This window comes from Harmonia axyridis, chromosome 4 (assembly GCF_914767665.1).
Source record: "Harmonia axyridis chromosome 4, icHarAxyr1.1, whole genome shotgun sequence".
Lineage (NCBI taxonomy): Eukaryota > Metazoa > Arthropoda > Insecta > Coleoptera > Coccinellidae > Harmonia > Harmonia axyridis.
The window spans coordinates 41,117,502-41,136,753 of NC_059504.1; the positions used below are offsets into that span (position 1 = coordinate 41,117,502).

Genomic DNA, 19,252 nt, shown 5'->3' on the forward strand with positions numbered 1-19,252 from the left:
ATGTCCATAACTTTCCATTCTTTGCATACTAATGGAAGCATCAATAAAGAATAAGACATAAAACCGTGTTTTTATGTTCGTCAAGTAATTTCGGGATGACTATACCATAGTAAATTGAAGCTCTTGGGGAGGTAAAAGAATTAAAGATCGAAAATAACGCACTGCTGAATGTTTGCTTTTTATAATTGAAGGACAAAGGGGCATCGTGCCACATTCATTGTCAGAGAATCGTTTACTTCTAGCATTGCTGATGACATTAGAACCCAAAGCTAGCGCTGTCGCCAAACGATCCCAATTTCTGATAGTTCATTCCATTTGAAAACCCACAGAGTTAAACTGATTCGTATTCGTGTCAGTATCAAAGTTTACTCAAACTAATGTTTGACCTGCCCTCCCCGATTTGCACAAACCTCTCGATCGTATATTGACCAATTACGTCAATTTGTCCACTCAAAAAGTAAATAGCAACAGAGGAGCAGTGACATGGATAAGTCTACATGGGAATCGACTCCACCGCTCAACTTCGACCTTTCACTCCATTTTCTAGGTTACCTTCACCGCCATCCGCTATTTCCACCTGGCGACCAGTGCCGGTTCGTGAATATTCACGATGGGTCGACATTCTCTTCTTGAAGGATTCCATAGCATCGTTAGGTACGCATCTTCGTTGTACTATAGATAAATCAACACAGAGATTACTCTCCGCATTACTGGATTATCAGAAGAATAGAAGATCAATTACATCAAGTAATTTTTCGAATTTGGCTCATCATGACCAATCTTACGTTAGAAATCAATGAAAGTAAGGTATGAAAAGTGATGCAGTTGAAAAAGGAGGTTACTTCCTCCCTACTTCCCTTCTACATGTCTCTTGTCCAAAGCATTTTTTGCGTTTGCTAGCGATGGCAAGGCATTGCGTTATAAGGTGACCTGGAGTTCCTTACCTCTTCTCGCAGAATCTGCACTCTTCGTTTTCCCTTAGACTCATTCTCATGAGGTGCTTCCTGAAGCAGCAAAGGAGCTATAGCATAATCTTGCTTAGATCCAGCCAGAGAGTTTCCCTTAAGGTTTCTTGCTTCTCCTGTAATTCTTTCTTGTGAGTACATTTACATATACCACAGTAAGGTTCTGAGTCGATGAAAGGCGTTTGTGCTTTTTTTCTGATAAGTGTGTCTCTTCAATTCCTCGAATTCCCGATGGACCAAGGAACCAGACTGAGCAGACTTTGTTTTTCTTGCTTATTTTCCTTCGGCACTTCAATACAATCTTAGATTTGGTGATATGTGAGCTCAATGCTGTGATTGCAGTCTGACTATCAAAATGTATCGCTATTCTCAGTTCTGATAGTTTCTTGCTAATTACATTTCATACTCTCTTTCCCAATCTTCTCTACTTGGCATCGTCGTCAATCGAATAGGGTCCCAGTTCTGAAAGGCTGAGCTGCAACCAACTGATCCCAACAAAAATCTGAATCTAATCTATTCTAAATGGGATTACAGCTGATTTGGATACATTTTATTCATACTATGTGAATTTACCGGCATAGCTAGGATTAGGAGAAAAACATTGTCTTCTTCCTCTTTCATTAGGTTTATAACTTGTTCGTTAATGCCTTCTGCCTCAGTCTGGGGCTTCTTGGGAGACAGAAGTCCAGCTTTCTGACCATCTGTTTGGTGGCCTACCCAAGGGTATTTTATTGTTGGGTTTGTTGTCCCTAGCTATTTCCTTTCTTGTCACGTGTTCATTCCATTCTTTCTGTCGCAGTCTCACGAGATCAATAGAAGTAAAAGTATATATTTTTAGGGCCTTCACTTTTAGGTGGTTGGCAGTGCCGTCCCTGCCGCCACTGAGAGCGATGCACGAAGACTGCATCTATACATAAAGGTACAATTTAGACGCGCTAATCTGCATGATTCATATGCCTCAAAGGGAACCGATAAAACAAAGAGAGAAAAATCGTGCTTATCGCGATTGCCTGATGCTTTTAACGACTTCTCGCGGTCCTCCGTGCCCTCAAGTTTATACCGTGCTCTCGGGGCATTCCAGATACGCGACTATGCGAACGGAATTATCTCCAGGCCCTCTCGGAGCAATAATAACAATAAGAGTCGCGAGGATGATATAATTCGCGCCCAAATTACACCCTACGAAACGAGATAGTGCATTAAACCACGTGACCCCTCACGATCCGAGTTTCAATTCATTTTCGCCGTGCTGTTATTAGCCGTTTTTTCTACCTTTCGTGATTTCGTTCTTCGATTATCGCCGTGAGTTGCGAGCGGGGCAATAAATAACGTTGGAATATGAGTGGTGTGTTAGCGTTTCCGTTCGCCATTACCGAGACTGAGTCTCCCACGATATGTTACAACTTTATGAAGTTGCTGAGCGCGAGAAGAATTCGTAGAGCGGGGCTCTGTAATTGCTACAAGGTTGAGTGTTTGGAATGGTGGTCGGCGGAGGGTTGGTTTTGATTTATGCTACTAGTTCCTGCTGGACGAAGAAGGTTTCTACGGGAGGAATTCACTGGGGTTTAGATAATAACATACGTTTTCGTGTTCGCTTTTTACGTGCTTGTTGTGAGGAAAATGAAGAGAGCATGTCAAGTCGGGAACTTTTGATTGCGTCTTTGAAGACCACGGAACTGTTACTGTCAGTATCCTTCTGCCTTTGTCTATATTCTGCTTGGATTTTCGATGGTTCTGGTGACATTAACAACATAAAATTTTGCTCGAATTGTGACTTCAAATCTGAATACAAATTTTCATCTCCATAGTATCTGAAATGAAGGAAATGAAGAGGTCAACACAATCGCCAGAAAAGGAGCACAAACTTCTTTATTGGCGCTGAATCTTTTTGTGGTATAGGCAAGAAAGAGCTTCAGGAAAACGATAAGTCCGAAATCCTTCCGAGTTGGATCATTCCAAACAGTTTCTTCGAAACTTTGATACTGCGAGATCTAAGAGTATCTGGATCTTAGCAAGAATATGCTACACCTCTTCACTGGATTCCTCATAGGGTATTGCCGGCTCAGGAAACACCTCATGAGAATGAGAAAACGACGAGTACAGATTCTGTGAGGAGGAGGAAGACACTCCGAATCACCTGGCGACAAAATCCCTCGCCATAACTAGTTAACACAAAAAACTGCTTAGGACAAGAGATTTTTAGAAGTGAGGATTAACCTCCTTGTAGCCATCTTAAATACTGGAGTCCCTTTCGAATTAGAGGGACCACGACAACAAATGGCGAAAACAGCTCTGATGGGAGGCACAATAGACTATAAGGTCGCGGTGCATTGAAACCTCTCTTGAATTCACAATCTAGTAATTAATTTGGAATTGACAGGAAAACAAAAATTCGAACTCCTAATCGAATTATGTTCATTAACGAACTTAGCAGCGACATTCAAGGTCCGAACCTATCCTGAGAATTTCAAGTTCCTAGGTATTTTCCTTCAAAAAACAGATATTCTTGAATTATAGCACTTCATCATTGAATGGAATCTACAGTTTTAGTTTAAAAAAAAGTGACCAATTCAATGAACGAGCGCTCAGAAATTTCGAACTTAGCCATATCATGGAGATACGATCGTTGTTCGATCAGTATATTCTTTTTTTCTTGGCAAGAAACTCGTTAGCGCAGAATCAAATTTTTTTGTCGATGAGTATAAAGCAGTTCGTGTTTTGGTTATATTTTTTCGCTTCGGCACCAAAAATTCCATTTGCAAATCACAATTTGGGTTAGAATATTCAATATGTTCATCAATTGATGACGATATGGACCATTGTAACAACCAGACAATTTTTCAATTTTGGAAAAAGTACCTCCTCGAGCGGGACTCGAACCCGCAATCTCCGAATCATTACTTCAGCGCTCCACCACTAAGCCACCGAGGAAGTTGGTGGAGCGCTGGAATAGTGATTCGGAGGTACTTTTTTCAGAACTGAAGAATTGTCTGCATGCCATCATAGTATAAACCTTGTAATTTATTCACAGACCAAAAAACCCTCATTTCGAAACAACCTTAATAACTAATAACGCTCAAACTCCAATTGTGTCCGATTAGCGACAAAAACAATTTCTTGACATGAATTATTCACTTCTGATTGAAAGATTTGGAACATTTGTGACAGGCTCGTCAGATTTTTAATGACGTTAAGCATCCAACAATTCTATCGAACCAAGATCGGGACAAGTACGGCTTCGGCCCAAAGCATAGCCGAACATCGATTAATTAACTGACCCTCAATCTTCAACGCCGAAAATTCCCAACATGCCGAGGCATTTGTTCGTGGAACTTAAAAGCACAACTCCATCACTAGGCCATTGTATGGGCCTGCGAACGTATAATGAACCAGCCCAATCGATAATATGTAAATAGGGAGCTGTCTCGGGAGTTTTCTAAACCAAGACGGCACCAACTTCAAAATTAACCATATCGGATCATTCATCATTTCGCCGCCTATTGTGGAGGCGTCCACATTTGAATTTTGGTGTGCCAGGACTCGTTTAATTAAACACGCCAGAACAATGGGGGCTGAAACTTTGGTTCCGGCAATGAAAACTGAGGTAGAAAAAGCCTCAATGCGTGATTGAATCTGGAGTTTCCAAGATTTGATGCATTTTTTGAAGAAGAATATACACATTTTCAATTAGATTGAGGTCCGGGAATCTGGCTAGTGTTCTTAATTTCTTAAGGTATGCCATTAATGATGGAAAACGATATCTGCCACATTTTTCCATCAGTTTCATTATTGCCAGCCGAGAAGGTGCTTTACGTCAACCCAAAACTGCTTTAGTTTGCGGACTGTGACTGCAACATTTTCCCTTTTTTTGTGGTGTATTTTAACAATTTCAACGAGTTGTTAAAGCGTGAATTGTTTCATTTTTGATAATGGTTTACTTCACAAATCCCCAAATAGTTCAAAATGAAACCATTGGAAAACCCTATACAAGAAAAAATGAACAGAAATTTTCATTTACTTCATGCAAAATGAGGAAACCACTGACATGAAGTGGGAAGCTTTCGAACGCAATGAACGAGCGCACAAATTCTCCTGATTTAGGCCTGTGCTTTCCTTATTTTTCTCTATTTCAGTGTCTTAATGAATTCATTACAGTACTAAAAACAGTGCTGTAATGAACTCATTACAACATTGTTTTCAGTTATATTTTTCGTTTTGTGGTTGTCTACACTAACTTGCAATCGAAACTGGAAATAACTTAACGTGCTACTTTATTATGATTGTAGTATGATAACAGGGTAGTTGTTTTGGAATATGTTCTTCCCAAAAGTAATTAAATTATAATTGTACGACGTTTACTGTTTTTATGGGCCATCAAACCGCTACTAGACATCTAATTTTTTCTTGTTCTTTATCGATCTTGACTTGACATTTATTGTTTGAGCCACCACACTAGCTAGGAGATGTTCAATTCTTGGGAATCATCATCTGAATCCACCATAAACCATAAATTCATTTTTTATCACTTTCGTTTTATGAACCTTCTTATCGCCCTAGTAAAAAAAAATTTTACTATCCTTTTTAATTAAGATGGAACAAAAATTTTTCTCTATTTCAGTATTATATTGAGTTCATTACAGTACTAAAAACAGTGCTGTATTGAACTCATTACGACATTGTTTTCAGTTATATTTTTCGTTTTGTATAGTTTTATACACTGACTTCCGATCCTATCAAATTTCAACGCACTTCAATTGCCAAATATAATATAATTTGGATTTATTGAGATGATTTGCGATATTATTCCCAATTTCTCTTAATTCTGGTGATGTTTAATCGATTTCGTCAGACACAATTCACGAATTTAATGCGTAATTATGAATTATTTCCAAATTGGAAACGTACGATTCAAACTCAAATTCCATAATCTGTCAATTTTCGTAACAGTCACACCAACTGATGCAAAGATACAATACAAAAGTCACTAGGATGTATAATTTGAATTTTTCATTGAATTCCGACAATATTTCACATAACTTGACTGCTCGAAACTAATTTTATATTCACACTAAAAATCGTAGAATTTGTGGTGACAGAAATGTTGAGTGATAAATTTTCGATATTTTTCTCAAATTTTCTCTGGTTCTGGTGCATTATCAACATGCGGCATTCGAGATCCGCAACCGTCGAAATTACAGTCATTGTGACTGAATTATACAGCGATCTGTTCACGGAACGAGCGCTCAAAAGCATGACGAATATTTACAGCGTTCGAATGGGTGATCAATTGTCGAAACTTTCACGTGACCAAACAAACCGTTGATAAAACAGCTCATTAACACCTGTAGAACTTATTGACTATACATTCAGTTTTATTATGTGTACAAAAGCTGGCTAGAAGAGATATGACCTAACGTCGTAATATTTTGAGTCTACAGTGTGGCAACCGCAACGATAAAATGACCAATATGTAACTCGAAAAAGTAATGAAACATCTCCACATTGGCCCCGTAATCGCTTATGATAGATCGTTCGTAATATTCTGTTGTTGAAAACGGAGAATTCCCATTGTTACACACGCACTGAACAAATATTTGCGCTGAGTTCATGTTGTTTCGTTCCAGTTTGATTGAGTATCACGTTTTGTTCGGAATAACCGAGTTGAAAAAATTTGTAGTTAATCAATTATTTCAATCGGCTTGGCTATAGAGATAATTTGATCATGCATGTCAATGAATTTAAATTTTTTTGGTAACGTTTTATCCATGATTTATTCGTATGTGCACAAAATGTATGCGAATTATAGAGAATAGTTTCTAAACTTGTTTCGATTTGTTCACATTTGTATGATTTGTATGGTCTTCAGGAATTTTTGAATTAATTTTTGTTTCTTCCATAGAGTAATAAACATAGATAGAAGAGTATACGCAATTTTTACGTGTCCTTATTATTCCGATCCTTCTGTCATTGGTTGTTTCACGTGGTTTGAAAATACTTTTTTCTACATTCATGCAAAAAGCAAAACTTTATTGAACTATATTTAGTGGAAAAAGAAGTTCTTTATTGCACTAGTGCAATAAAGTTTTTATTGCACTCATCTGTCATTCTACTATCGATAGTGATAATAAAGTATTCAAGTTGCGCTTTTCATTTTCCTAGACCTAGTGCCGCACCTCAATAAATCTTTTTTGCTTTTTGCATGAACGTAGAAAAAATGTTGTATGCAACTCGTGCAAAAATTGTTTATTGCACTCGACGTGAAATTGTCCGACGAGGCCGTTAGGCCGATTTGGACAATACATTCACTTTTTGCTCTTGTTGCATAAATAACTATTAAGTATTTACTTCAATATTTATTATATTTTGAGTTAATATGAAACTTTGATTCACTACTGTTTGTTCTTTGTGGAGAATCCACCGAATTGAGTGAAATATAATATTATTGATATGTGTTTTCATTTCTCACCTTATGTCAAATTTGATAGTTCATGTTGAAGACAAAATTTGCTTACTGAAAATGACGTATGCTTTCTTTATATACGATTATTACTATGAGGTTTCTTTATTCTTCGTTTGGATTAGTATGTTGGTAGAATTGCCGTCATCTGTCATTTGAATAGCGTAGGATCTCAGAGTAATAAACATAGATAGAGGGAGCATATGTCATTTTCAGTGAGGAAATTCTGTCCACATCATGAACTATCAAATTTGACACGCAGTGCGCGGAAATGAAAACATATCAGTGATACGATATTTCATTCAATTCGCGAGTTTCTCCACAAAAAACGCACTTCTTATGTACCATAGTGAATCACCGTTTCATATTAATTCAAACTATAGTGAAATAAATACCTAAATATATCAGAAATTCAGAAAACAAACTTCAAGCGCGCCAAACGACGTGAAACAACCGATGACACTAGGAGAGCAAAAGTTGTCAAACCTTGGATTTCAGCAGGTAGATACAGAAAATAATAAATATTCTGCTTATTATAAATTCGACAATTAGAAAGAATATGGGATTCCAAATATTCAAATTTGCATATTTAATCGGGAATCACTCAAATAAATATATTTCATTCAATATAATATACATTCATAATGATATAGTAAAATTGTGGATTTGAAAATATATCACAATCCGACAATGTAATCTAACCATGTTGGGGACATGTGAAAATTGCGTATATTCTCTCTGTCTACATGCGTAGGATCAATTTTAGATTGTCATATAATTTTAGATAGTGTTTTGGTGTCGAACCTCATTATCTTTCTGTCCAATTGACGTTGCCAAAAAGAGGTTTAGGAAACTGAAGGTATTGAAGTGACTATTCAATCAATCTAATTTTCGTTCGGACCAAATAGCTCTGAAGCTAAATCTATGAACCTTTCAAATCGTTCCATAAAACATCCAATTTCAATTGAATCCCAAACTAAGCGTTGCAAATGAGTCAAGTTGCCTAAATCAACGAAAACGTCCACTTTTTTCCGGTTTTCCGACTGAAGCCATTCAATTTCCCCCTCCACAAAAGTATCGCAGTCAGATTAATTACAGGATACAAACTTGGACGCCATTCTATCAAGACGAAACGACTTTTATAAGGAAGGCGAGTAATCTGTTAATGTGTCACATTAAAAGGAGGTGGCCGTGAAGTTTGACTATGAATAATTCGACGTTTCAATTTGAGCTTGTCCAATTAGGGCTTCTGCCTCCCCCCAATCTCGAGGAACCGCTGTTTTTTACCCCAACAAAACCCGCCTCGAGGCAGTTGAGCAATTGGAGAAAACAAGATATGCTAATGCGGCGCCCCCTAATTAAGAAATTAAAGAATTATCTTGGCGACTCCATCGGGGATACTCACCCACAAGCGTGCCCATAAATTTCATGAACTTGCTCCGTAACCCTGAGGTTAGACCGATGTTAATCGGTATACCCATTCCTGTTTTGTTGAGGTTCGTTAGAGAGCGCTGGACGCCCTTTGTTTCCTGCTTCTAGGCTAGGTCTACACGCAATATCGCATATTTTCGTCATGCTAACCTTCGAGAAATTATCTAAGGATCCAGCTCATTTCTGGTGGTCAGGTATTTTGGTATAGTCAGTTAATTTAGATATAATGACTGAAGACAACTCTTTATGTCGAATGCTTTGTTCTTCAACATTTTTTTTAGAGATCGAATTTGAAAAAATAATTCACTTTAAATCCATGCATCATGGAATTACTGTTAAATCAAAATTGCAACTCTGTATGAACTGTGTGAAACCTACATAGGCGTACTACTTTGATTCCGCCGTTTTTTTTCCAAAATTCGAGGCATTCATGATTCATAGTATTGTCCATCGCTGGCCACTACTTTCTGCCATCTTTCGGGCGTCATTTTTCCGAAGCGATCCACGAATCGATCCAATTTTTCACTTCTTCATAAGAACGGAAGTTCTGGTCTGCCAGGCCGTGTGCCATTGATCGAAGCAAAAAAGATCTTCCCATTTCAACGTTTCCAAGGATGTCCTGACCACTTTCGCAATATGGGGTCGAGCATTGTCATGCTGTGAAATCTCTTCATCATGTATTTCGTTGTATTGCGGTCGTTTCTCTTTCAATGCTCGGCTAAATCGCATTAATTGCATTCGATAACGATAACTTGTGATTGTTTCTGTCGGTTTTAACAATTCATAATACACTACGCCGAGCTGGTCCCACCAAATACTGATCTTAACCTTGGAACCGTGAATATTCAGTTTGGCCGTCGACGTGGAAACATAAGCAAAGAAACGCCTTTCAACATCTCTCGGCTTCAACTCGTAAGGCACCCAATATATCCTTGTTTCTGAATCATTCCCATGACTGTCAGGCATTCTGAAATTGCTTGTTGTGTCACTTCCAATGATCCTGCCAATGATCTTGTTGCGTTTGACTCGAGTTTTGATCAAGTAATGCTTCCAATTCTACATCTTCGAAAACCTTTTCTATTCCACCGCCATACTGGACTTCGACGTCAAAATCACCGTTCTTGAAGCGTTGAAACCACTCTCGGTACGTTCTTCCACTAATAGCGGCCTCACCATAGGTATTTGAGAGAATTCGATGAGCTTCAGCCTCAGATTTCTTCATATCAACGCAGAAAAAGCCTCCCGCAATTAGCGAGAATTTGGCTCATAAGCTGACATAATCGGGAATAACTTTAGGATGCGGACACAAATCGGCTAATATTCCGCTGGCGTTATGTTTACAAATAGCTTAGCTTATTGTAGGACATCTACGATCTATTTATTTCGACTACAACTCACCGCTAAAGCCATCTATTCCAAAACAGCGCAAACAAAGAGTTTTTAAGTTGTGTAGAAGAAAACGTGATCTTGGTAAATCTATATGCTACTTTTCTCTAATGAAATAAATCTCTTACAAGATTAGAAAAAAATCAGAAATATAAAAATTGAGAACCCCACAGAAAATGCTTTGTTTGTAATGCTCGTATTGCCTTTTGGTCTTATAGCCTCCCTACAGAAGAAGCTGCGTCGATTATAAAACTCAGCACTAAAATCCCAAACTGCGAAGTTCGTCAACGTTTCTCCCGTTTTATTAGGGATCATAAAGGCCATACGACACATTGTGCATGTTGCCCCTTATCTCCAACAGCGTCGGACATCGATCACCCCGCAGATCCGCTCTTTCAATCTTCCCCCAAGCTAGAACGCTCCATCCTCGGCACCCTTAAACACTTAGTTGTCTCCGAGGCTTTTGCCCCGCCTGACTAAGGCCGTATCTTATCACGGCTACTGCCCAGTAATCCACCACGGCTTCCAAATATGATTAATATAGATTGCCACACGCCTCTGCCCCTCGCAGATCTTATCTTAGAGAATTTGCAGTTGTATAGGGGTCGTTACCGACGGTTCTAGTAAGCCTATAGTCTTCTATTGTTGATGTTGACAAGCCGGGCTTAGGACCTCCGGAGGTCCTAAGAAGTTAAGAAAACTGTGAATGATTTGATTGAATGCTTCACGCGATAACGCAATGTTGGGGTGTTGAAGGCTTCCCTCTGTATCGGACATTAGGCGCATGCAATAAGTCAAAATTGTAATTGAATTTCATTTTGGGTGTGAAATTGTGTCAACCAAGCAGAAACTTCTGAAAAACTCTTTCAAGTTTCTCTATTGTTTAACATATCCTGTAAATTTATTTGACGTGTTGGTATCTTTATATTGTTAACAGCCTGCAAAAATTTTAAAACCTATTACACAGAGGAACAGCTGTTTTGATGGTGAGATTTTTTGAGCTGATTTTATATCAATTTGATGTCCTGCATTAGTCACATTATTTTAACTCAAAACCGTAAGTGTAGTAAACAAAAGTAGATACGAAATTTTCATTTAAGTTATACAAAATTCAATATCATGTCGTACTTACAAACAAAAAAAAACATTGAAGAAATCAAATAGTCACTAAACACTTCGAAAGCTTCTTTTTCGCGACATGCTTTAAATGTTTTTTCAAACAGTCCCTTTTTAAACTCCAGCAGTAATCTGCCATCATGTGCATATCCCATCTTCCTTGGTAGCGGTCCTCCATAACTTTGATATCTTGGTGAAATCTTTCACCTTTTTCAACACTCATGTCTCCTAAATTTTCTGGAAAAGTGGCTGTGTAAATAGTGTATTTCAATACCCATATTGCACCCAAAGGATTTGAAAATATCAAGCATCTTCTTAACCATTGAAACATAGTTTTGAGCTTTATGTTTGCCTAGAAAATTTTCTACAACTGCAACAAATGATGTCCAAGCTTTTCGTTCAACTTGATTCATTGAATTTATGAAGGCAGGCTCCCTAATTAATTGTCTTATTTGTGGGCCGTCAAATATCCCTGCTTTGAGTTTTTCTGTGCTCAACTGATTTATTTTTACCCCTATATATGCAAAACATGACTCATTTTTATCAAGAGCCTTTACAAATTGCTTCTTCAAGCCCAATTCCATATGTAACGGAGGAAATATGATTTTTCTCTTACTAACCCGAGTTAGGACATCAAAAGATTCAGTTAAGGACCTGATAGGCAATGGTTTCACTATTTATAGATTCACCTTGAATTTACATAATTACCTCGATAATTACAGACTGACAAGACAACCATTGTACCTACATTAATGAATATATAATAATTTTAGAACTCTCATAAATGATTATACTGAATGAAACCCATATTGGTAGATAAGTTGATTTATCTAAAAAAGTAGAGCTGATACAGAAAAACGAATTATATGTACAGATTAAGCGTTCAAATATAGTTAACCAAAAAAAAAATTTTTCTGTTGCCCTGAGTTATCCTCACTTTTATCAAATATAGTAGAATATATCGGAATTAGATGTGAAAACAAAAAAATACTCCAATGAAGCGAAGAAAACTGACTGACATCAAAAAGTACATCTCGCTTCAAAAGATGGTGTGGCTATTTAATATAAACACTTGGGATTCCACTCAGTATCCAGCATTATAGTTCTGATGATCTAGAATGAAATTGCCAAAAATATCTTGGATCTATGGATGAATAAATAATAAAATATACTAACATTATGATATCAAACTGAAATGATCCAAATCTTCTGAAACACTAAACTTACTTCTCATTTTCTTGCAGATTCTCAACCGACCGAAAACAGCCTCTGATCGTTCTTCCCACACTACGGTAAGTTTCAGCCAACATCCAAACAACGTCCGACCCTATTACATCCTCGAGAAAAAAAAATTTATTCTCTGTAGAATCCCCATTCATTTTCGGAAATGATGTGGAACAACCTCAATTCATTTTATCTCCTCAAAGGAACGAAACAAGATGTCATGATATATAGAATAATACGTGATACGAAGAATACATAATGTAGATTCAACAACCCAGCCTTAAAGTAGTCCTTTGCATCATTTTCTCTGCTTTCGCTCGTTACACGATAAAATAAACTGCGTGTCCAAGATTTATGTACCAATTTTGGAACCGACTCGTTTTCTACTGGATAGAAACATTCGTTCTTGCACTACAAGCAAGTACTACATCAACGGGCAGTCGCATGGACATGTTTATTTCGAAAGAGGTCAATTTATTTTAGGCTTGTCAGATATATAGGTAAACTACAAGAAATGTGACAGTTACCAGTTTATGGAGCTATTCACTAAAACAATCAAAATCAATGTTAAATAATAAAAGACATTAAAACCACAAAAATGAAAAAATTAAAAAGAGAGAAAATACAATGAACTGCGTGCAATTCTTTCGCGATGCATTTGCGCATATTGACGGAAGTGATCTCGACGACGTTGGTTTTGTCTCTGTTAGCGGAGACCTTGGATCGAGTGTGTTCATTGCATTATTCAACAAGTTGTATACAATGATTGCAAGTTATATAATCATTTCGTTTGTATTGAACGTGACCCAATGTTCTTCAATACCGATAAAATCAAGTGCAACGGAATTCGGTTGCTAATTAACCTTTCTTTCATTCTATTAATTGACCTCTCCTTTGAATGCAAAGCCTATCTTGGGAATAACTGCGACTTTTGAGTTATGAATCGATGGAAATGTTTGGAAAGATGCTAATGCTAATGTCAACACTGGATAGTTTGGTATTACTTTTGCAACTTTGGTTTTTGGAATCTCTCCAGTCATTGGAATGTATTCAAAATACGTAAATTGCCTATTATTTCTGTCTATTGCCTGAAAATGGGTGCCTTGAAGAGGTCGTTTGCGTTTCGAATAGAGAAAAAAGGCCTATCAGGAAAATACAGTACTTGTTTGATAAGATCTGTTGAGTTTCTGACCACTGTAAAGGTAGCAGAACCTCTTTCGAATTCTCGATTTTATTTTGGCCATAATTTAATAACCCATGGAAAAATTTCTTGCTCTTCAATTTGTGGACAATGTGATAACACCATAATTTTTGACTCACGATGGAACTCACTGCAAAATTTGTGGATTTACGTTTTACTTTAAAAAAACCTGGGTTTTACCGATAGCATAACCCAACCATAGAGGAACTACTCAGAATTAATTCTCTAATAGTAATTATAGGCTCTATTCCAGCTAATTTATTACCCTATTACGAAACTTTTTGCTATTCAGTTCAACAAAATATTTCACTTCTAGATTCGCCCCAAAACGGGCAGTACCAAATGCAAATTGAAGGTATATATGAGAAAAATAAGATTTGACCATAATTTTTGGGCCATTTTAGAACCACGTTCGAACCCATTGCCCATTTTCTAGATTTACGTTTTTTTTTCAAATATCCTGGCTTTCGCTAGCTTTGCTATTAAGCTAGCAGATTCCAGCATTTTTTTGCAATTAGTACTGCCAGTTTAGGGTGGTTCTAGAAGAACCCATGATGTCTTGTTCAAATTAAGAGGAAAAAAATTCGTGATAAGGTAATAAATTAGGCCTGATTAGACCCTAAAATTTCAATGTAAGTGTATTTATTTTGAGAAGTTTTTTTATGATTGGATTCTGGTAACTTAACGGTTTTTTTTTTAAACGTAAATCGAGAAATTTGACAGTGGATTCAAACGTGAGCCTAAACTAATGGTTCGATCAGATTATCCATAAAAAATCGATTAGCTTAACGTTGAACGAGCAGAACATATCTATGCCAAATTTAAGTCAAATATCTTGTGAAGGAAAGTGCTATGTGAACAAAAAATTAAACTTGAACACCCTATATCTTGCAAACAGAGCGTTTGCGGGCACTTGTTTATGAACTATTTTCTTGAAATTATCCACCTTTATATCTGTATACATGGTGAGTCAAAATATGTACGCAGCTTTTAGGGATGAGTGGTGGTACATTTAAGAATAAATGTATAGTTTGATGAATAATCTCATGACCCCAAATGTATATTGAGGGAGTTCTCGAGGGAGTTATATTCTTCCAAAGTTGATAAAATTTTTAAAAAATTTCTGCATAACTTTTAAACGGTAAATGCCATCAGATTGAAATTTCGTGCGTAAATGTATGTTGTTGAAACACATTTTTTCATTACACTTCTACATTTCTGATATTGGTATTAAGAGAGTTTGTGAAGGGCGAGTCTTGATTTTTTTGGGACAACTTCTTTCGTTGTATTCGTTTTGGTGAAAAAATAGAAGCATTCGATGGAACGAAGAAAGTTACTTCATTCTAAATACTAAAAATTGAACAGTTTTCGAGATCTTGGAGTTTTTGTAGACTGACCCTGTATATGTGCGTTCTAAACTCTAAATCTTGATTGAGTACGAAGCATAGGGGACTCGACGTGGCAGAATGTCTACAAATTTACGATGGCACTGTAATTTAGTGCGGCTCATATATATCCCCATTCGGAATCGATATCCTACGAGTGCCGGCCCCTAATTGGATTGTCAGCACGGTACCAACGTGCGTCCCAAATTCAAAATCGCATTCCATAGAAAACGAACGAGACTCCTCGACGCTCTCGGTTCAATTAAACCCGAGCCGGATTCCGGGAAAAATCCCCCGGAGTTGTCTCCGATGCAGCGAGGTCAGGAAGGCCATCTTGCGATGAGACGCCTTGGTGGGTTCCTAAATTATGCCGGTATTCTGCTGCGGTTAACCGGGCATTCATGCCGAACCCACGTAGATGCAAAATACTATGCCGTTTTGATGGCGCAGGACAGGCACCAGGGAAGGTTCAAGACGAAAAATTCTATCTGAAATTGTTTGCAGAAATGGTATCGTAAAATTTCCTTAGTATTCCGGAAAATGGATAGATCTGACAACAATGTAAATACCACCATTAGATCGGCCATATCACAAAATCCTTGCACACCAACATCTAATGGGTGCTTTTTTCGAGGTATATAACTTTAAGTTGGCATTACTGTTTGAGATGGCGACCGATTTAACAGCTGTCAAGTGATTTATTCTCAGTTTGGTTTGGCAATTCATCATGAATAGACTCATGCCTGAACAACGCTTGCAAATAGTGCAATTTTATTTCGAAAATAATGGTTCTGTGCGGAATACGTATCGCGCACTACGTTCATTTTATTTTGTTTAGCGATGAAGCGCACTTCTGGTTGAATGGCTACGTCAACAAACAAAACTGTCGCTTTTGGAGTGAAGCTAATCCTCAAGTGTATGTCGAAACATCGTTACATCCAGAAAAACTGACTGTTTGATGCGCTTTATGGGCTGGTGGAATCATTGGTTCGTACTTCTTCAAAAACGATGATGGCCAGAACGTTACAGTCAATAGTGATCGGTATAGAGCCATGATTACTAACTTTTTCATTTCTGAATTGAACAACCATGATGTCCAGGAGCTGTGGTTCCAACAAGACGGTGCAACATGTCACACAGCTCGTGCCACAATCGATTTATTGAAAGACAAGTTTGGTGACCGCCTAATTTCACGTTTTGGACCTGTGAATTGGCCTCCAAGATCTTGTGATTTAACACCGCTAGACTACTTTCTGTGGGGTAATGTAAAGTCATTGGTCTATGCGGATAAGCCACAAACCCTTGACCATTTGGAAGACAACATACGCCGTGTTATTGCCGATATACGGCCACAAATGTTGAAAAAAGTAATCGAAAATTGGACGTCCAGATTGGACTACATCCGAACCAGTCGTGGCGGTTATATGCCAGAAATCATATTTCAAATGTAATGCCACAAGATTATCTTGCGGATATATGAAATTCATGTCAATCGAATAATCCATTGTTGTTTTATTGCAATTTAAAGTTCTATAGCTCTAAAAAAAACACCCTTTATTTGGCTGTGGCATATTCTTCGTTCTCCGCTCCTAAAATGTCAGTCCCTCTTACTACTTTATAATCATTCTTGCATATGTATTACATTATTGAACTTGAATGAAAACATTGATGCTTTGCTCCACTTTCGTATCGTTATTCATATTGCTCAACCATTAACCTTATTACCGAAATTGATCGGTGCAACTGGACCTCATTCTCACTCCTAATGGATGCAAGATGATATTCATTCGAAAAATTACATTACATGTCGAAATATAGGTACGTAGATTTTTTTCTATAATACATTGGACAGGACTTGAAGCAATATTAACTTCTCATCTTTGAGAAACCTTTGGACTAAACCTTCAATTTGAGAATTTGATTATTTTGACAGATAATAGTTATTACCTATCTGTTAATGATAAGACCATGAATATGTTTATGTATGGATGTGACTCTCTTGATTGTGTTTCTACCTGACTTTACACTGTTAGTTTCAGATTAATTTGACCTAAATATGGCCGAAAGCTTGGCGACATTTAATAAAGAGCTGAAATAAGATCCCAAGTAACTTTCAACTCGATACAAAAATCCTTTAATAATACTTTACTCTTGAATGTCCTGGCAAAGTTTTATAATCCTGTCATCTGATCAACGTGAGGTTGAATCAATGATACTGTCTTCTAGCTATCTGCATGTATAAAACTACCACAATTACAGCTTTTCTAACCTCACCACAACTACCATATGTTGAATAACAACGCAGGAGTTCTACTCATCTCCAAGTGTTTTTTGTCGACAAATTACTATACGCGTCTAAGAACTCGTGTCAGCCTGTATGCGTATAGGTCTCTCCCAATCACATTGCCAATAAATCAAATCCAGTCCTGGCTCGAATTTCATTCTTGGGACAGCTGAATGACTCCAGCTCCGCAGTTGTGTAAGTTTGAACACAAGCGCGTATCGTTTATTCATTCGGTTGTCAAGTTGCCGTCTGAGACCGATAAAATCGGAAATTTTCAATCGAAAGAGAAAGGAAGAGGTCAGGTGTGGAATTTCGTTCGGCAGCTAGCGTTCCTTCTTTTGCGCGCTTAGATGCCTTGCCCCGTAAAACGATTCGGGAGGAGGCCCCGTTGAAGTCGATTTGTTGTCTGAAATTTGGCTGGTGACCCGGAAAGGAGGGAGACGATTATCGTCGGCTTCATTCCTTGAATTTGAATCTATTTCGGCTGCTTTTAGGGCTGAAGGGTGATTCTTCTCGCTGGCGTAGGCGATTACTCGAACGCCTTCTACTTCTCTTGAGGTTCGCTTTTGGGATGGAATTTTCGCAGTTGTTGCAGCTAAATTTCGTCTCGTTTGTGGTCTAATAAACTGTAGAACACATGAGCACAGAATAATTACATAGAGTAGAAATAACAACAACAAAAAATTTCAAGAGTCAACTCATAATTAATTAAGGATTTTTCAACAACAACTTTGTTTTCTAATCTGTTCACACCTAAGGTACTGGTCGTTCACTAGATTATGTTGATAATTCTGGCGACTCGACTCGGCATGGGTCCCTTTTCTCTTTCCTTCCTTAAGGTGGCGCTTTACAAGGAGTTGACCAATCAACGGCATCATTTTAACATTTTCCTTTGTTCAACCTCAAAACAACGTTGACAGAAAAACGACGTGAGCGCCACTGATGGAATTAGGGATTCAAGGTTTGGCTTGATTTTCAAGCTACTTGGCTTGAGCTCGACTTCATTTCAGGTCAAGCTACGTCGATAAAAAATCCTTGGTCATTTTGGCCAATTTTGGAAAGATATTTCTGAAACTACCAAAATCTACCAACAGATTTTATAGAAATGTGAGGAAACTACTAATAAAGTCAAATTGGCGAATGCTTCAGTCTATCGGCGCTCGAGGAATCCCCTCATTTAGTCTAAACGCGCACGAGATTTCAGAAATATATGCCGTGCGACGCGTGCATATCAAGCTCAAGTATATCAAGTCAAGCAATAAATATCCAAAATCTAGTCAAGCTCAAGTATATAATTTTTTACAAGTTTGATATTCAAGTCAAGTTGTTGGTTGAAATGTCAAGTTAGTTGGCTGGATTAATCCCAATGAAAGAAGAAGAAAACGTCAAAATAAGAAATCAGACGATAGAATGGAAAAAGGAAGTAAAATATTTGGGGGTAATTCTAAATGGAAGAATGAATTCAAGCAAACAGATAAAATAAAACAGAAAGAAGGCAAGGCAATTGCACGGGAAACTCTACTCGCTGCTCAACCCTATATGGAATATAACATATCACAAATTCAGCCAATTTGACAGAAGGCTATTTTAACTAATAAAGTGTGCGATATCTTTCACTGTTTCATTTTACAAAACAAAATTTTTGTGAATAACTAACTTGCTAACGTAAATAATGTATGTACTAACAATTAGCATCATATATGAAATTTGCTGCCTTTTTAGAGTCCCCATTTCCAAACAAAAACTCATAAATTCAAACCTCTGGTTACTGTTGGATCAAACATATTTTAATGAATACTCCCA

General features: G+C 37.5%; 1 protein-coding gene across 1 annotated transcript in view; it reads left to right on the forward strand.

The window, feature by feature from the left end:
* The window catches only part of LOC123677768 (insulin-like growth factor-binding protein complex acid labile subunit), a 145,262-nt gene that overhangs the window by 42,582 nt on the left and 83,428 nt on the right, over positions 1-19,252 (forward strand). Inside the window, exon 2 of the mRNA XM_045614465.1 lies at positions 12,600-12,647. Coding sequence (XP_045470421.1) covers positions 12,600-12,647 — 48 coding nt within the window. The remainder of the gene's footprint in view (positions 1-12,599; positions 12,648-19,252) is intronic.